The following is a 2874-nucleotide window of genomic DNA, read 5'->3' on the forward strand; positions in this document are numbered from 1 at the left end:
GTCAAAACAGTACTGAGAAAAAATAATTTCCGATTTTTCCTTCGAATTTGGACCATTTCCACCTGCGACAAGGGATAACCTTTTATGTAATGAAAAAGCATGTGTAAGTTGTCAGACAATTCAAGTTTTGTAATAATGCAAGATCATTTGAATTTTTTATGCATGTTTTTTTTAGGGGAGGATCCATGAAAAGTTCTTGACCTGTGGTCTTGTGCTTTTCAAGCACACGTGTAACTTCGACGTAACAAACTCTCACGCCATGATGGATGCACATGTGTTTTTGCTAAGTTATTCCAATTATTGCTTAACACCTAATACACAACCAAATGCATATAACACATATTTCCCCCCAAAATATTCTAATTGGAAAGAAATCATCATCATGAATGTGGTATCTTTTGGAGCACCCACATCCGATATATAATAATAATATTCATTAAATGAATTTATTCCCAATTTAATACTGATAGAACAAATGTATCTGCATGCAAGATAACTCGAAGATATGTTCTCCCTACTGCACAGTTATGAGTTCTCGCGAGTACGACTTCTCCAGGGTACGACTTCTCTTGCATCCGCCAGTAGGTGGCTGTATTTCGGAAATGCGAAATTGAAAGTGGAAGTAGGGTCAGAAATCTGGCGACAAAAAAGCGCTACAGCTATGCTTAGCGCTTTAAAAAGGAGTTGTGACAGCTGTTGATTTATCTGTTTCGGATTGTTGTAATTATTTTTGTTTGTTTGTTTTGGGGCATATTAGAGACAAATGATGTGCAAACACTGTAATAAAATGAAAAATAAAATAATACAGGTTTTTGTCCACTTTGATTTTTTATCTAAATATTGTTGATCTTCTGCATTTGCATTCACACTAATTTGATTGCCTCATTTCTTCTGAAAACACTGTTAATCCTGGATAAGCTATGTTTTCTCTTTTGAATAAAAACGACTGTAATATTGTCCTGAAATTGGGTCTTTTTCTTCGATGATTTCTAGTTCTAACACTGACCTGTATGTTGTACTGGGAACTGTAAAGAGATATTTGACAAATAACACATAAAATGAATCTCAATCCATCCGTCCATCTTTCTATCAAATAGATCGAAGAAAAGAAGTAAACGTACGTAAATTAAAGGCGACCGGAAGTTCTCTTAACCGGGGAAACAATCCGACAGCATTTAGAAAATACTTGTACCCTTCCGGTCGTACCGAGCCGTTGCTGTTGTGTACACCTACATTTATATATGAAATAAGATCAGAATATTTATCAATACAAATCATTGATTATTTTGTAAATTTTAAAGTTGGAGGGGACAAAGTCATGTGTATAAAACTACATCAGATGTTGGAAAAGTGGAACTTCTATTTTAGTAAAAATTATCAAAAACATGCCCATTTCATCATTATAATGCTAGCATTGTTTTTTTTTTACTTATTTTACTTTTCATTCAGTCATTCATATTTTTCTTGAATTTGAAGCCCCCCCCCCCTTCCCCCATCCTCCCTGTGTATGCATTTGATCCCTACCCCTCTTCTTTCAGTTGTATATGACAACTTCCAGTGTACTGTATTTAATCATGGATGCAGTTATTTCCCAAGTACTGTGACTTCGTGTCCTTGCTAACTCACATTGATGGTCTCTTTTGTTGTGACGTTGGAGGAAATAACAAGTCAGGAACCCTGCCACAGCAGACGACAGTATTCCCAGCAGGAAGGCCAGCAACTCCTGTGTCGGATATAAGTCATATCATTAATAACCTCTATATGATACATGATTTAAGTGAAACGAAAGGTTGAGAACAGTTTTACCAAGAGCATTAAACCATTTCATTGTGGATGTTATGATGTACTACATGCATTACTGGTAACTATTCGAGATTAAAATGTCAATAATTCATTGTAAATTAAACGTAATTAACCAACATAAAAATATGTAATGATTTCTTACCTCAGCTGCCATTCGATGCAAATACAGGAAGTAATATAAAACTAAGAAAAAAATAAACCCTAGCTATAGCTGATGAATACTTTCGATATAAAACAATATACGCATGTCCCGGTATTCATAAATCCACAGATGTCCGCTAACAGGATGTACAACTATGCTGATCATCAAAATAAAAATAAAAAAAGATTAAATATTTTCCGCGTTAACAATAGTTTACTTGGTTCCTGTATCTCGTTACAATTCGGCGAAAAGTATGGAATATTGCCTACGAACATTTTCCAGTGACTGGTTTTAATGAAAAGAATTATTGTAAACGATTCAAAAGAATTTTTGCAAGTCAACAGATAATGTAAATTATATAATCCTGTTTGTGCTGTCCATTTTACTTTGTATTTTGTAACATAATGATAATGAAACTTGATAATAAGGTCTCATGCGGGAACGATGTTTCACATCATCTGTTTGTAATATGGATGCATGTGGAAAAGCAAAAATCGCAGATACGGAATATGTCTGAAATCATTATAGGTCTCTTTTACGTAAATCATAAATTGAAGTTATTGTGTTTTGAAAAGCAGCGACAATAGATAAAAGAAATCTATTTAAAACAGGCATGGATTCACAAATACGTATTATTTCCCTTTTATCTCTGACGATCACCATATCAGCTTTCGATTTCTATTGTTTCGCTTATCCCCCCATCACACACACACAGTCCATATAACTCTATTTATGCTTCACCGTATTCAGGTATCTTATTTGACCGAACACGTTAAATTGGTTAAAAATGTTTTAGAAACATTCTCAAAAAATATTTCGGATAACCACTGGTATTTTGTTAGTTGTTTTAGAAACTGATAAAAACGGGAACACGTCGTCGTTACTTTTTTGGAGTAATATTGATTATCTAATATGCTGGATGTAGTGCG

The 2874-nt window shown here is 34.2% G+C and overlaps 1 protein-coding gene across 1 annotated transcript; it reads right to left on the bottom strand.

Moving 5' to 3' along the window:
• Positions 1-718: 718 nt before the first annotated feature.
• Positions 719-2159, bottom strand: LOC128159575 (uncharacterized). The gene is made up of 4 exons (XM_052822703.1): positions 1946-2159; positions 1627-1723; positions 1122-1229; positions 719-1025 (listed from the first exon to the last, which is right to left on the bottom strand). Exons 1-4 carry the CDS (start codon positions 1955-1957, stop codon positions 919-921), a joined length of 324 nt encoding a protein of 107 aa, XP_052678663.1. The 5' UTR covers positions 1958-2159; the 3' UTR covers positions 719-918.
• Positions 2160-2874: the final 715 nt, after the last annotated feature.

Source organism: Crassostrea angulata, chromosome 8 (assembly GCF_025612915.1).
Source record: "Crassostrea angulata isolate pt1a10 chromosome 8, ASM2561291v2, whole genome shotgun sequence".
Taxonomy (NCBI): Eukaryota; Metazoa; Mollusca; class Bivalvia; order Ostreida; family Ostreidae; genus Magallana; species Magallana angulata.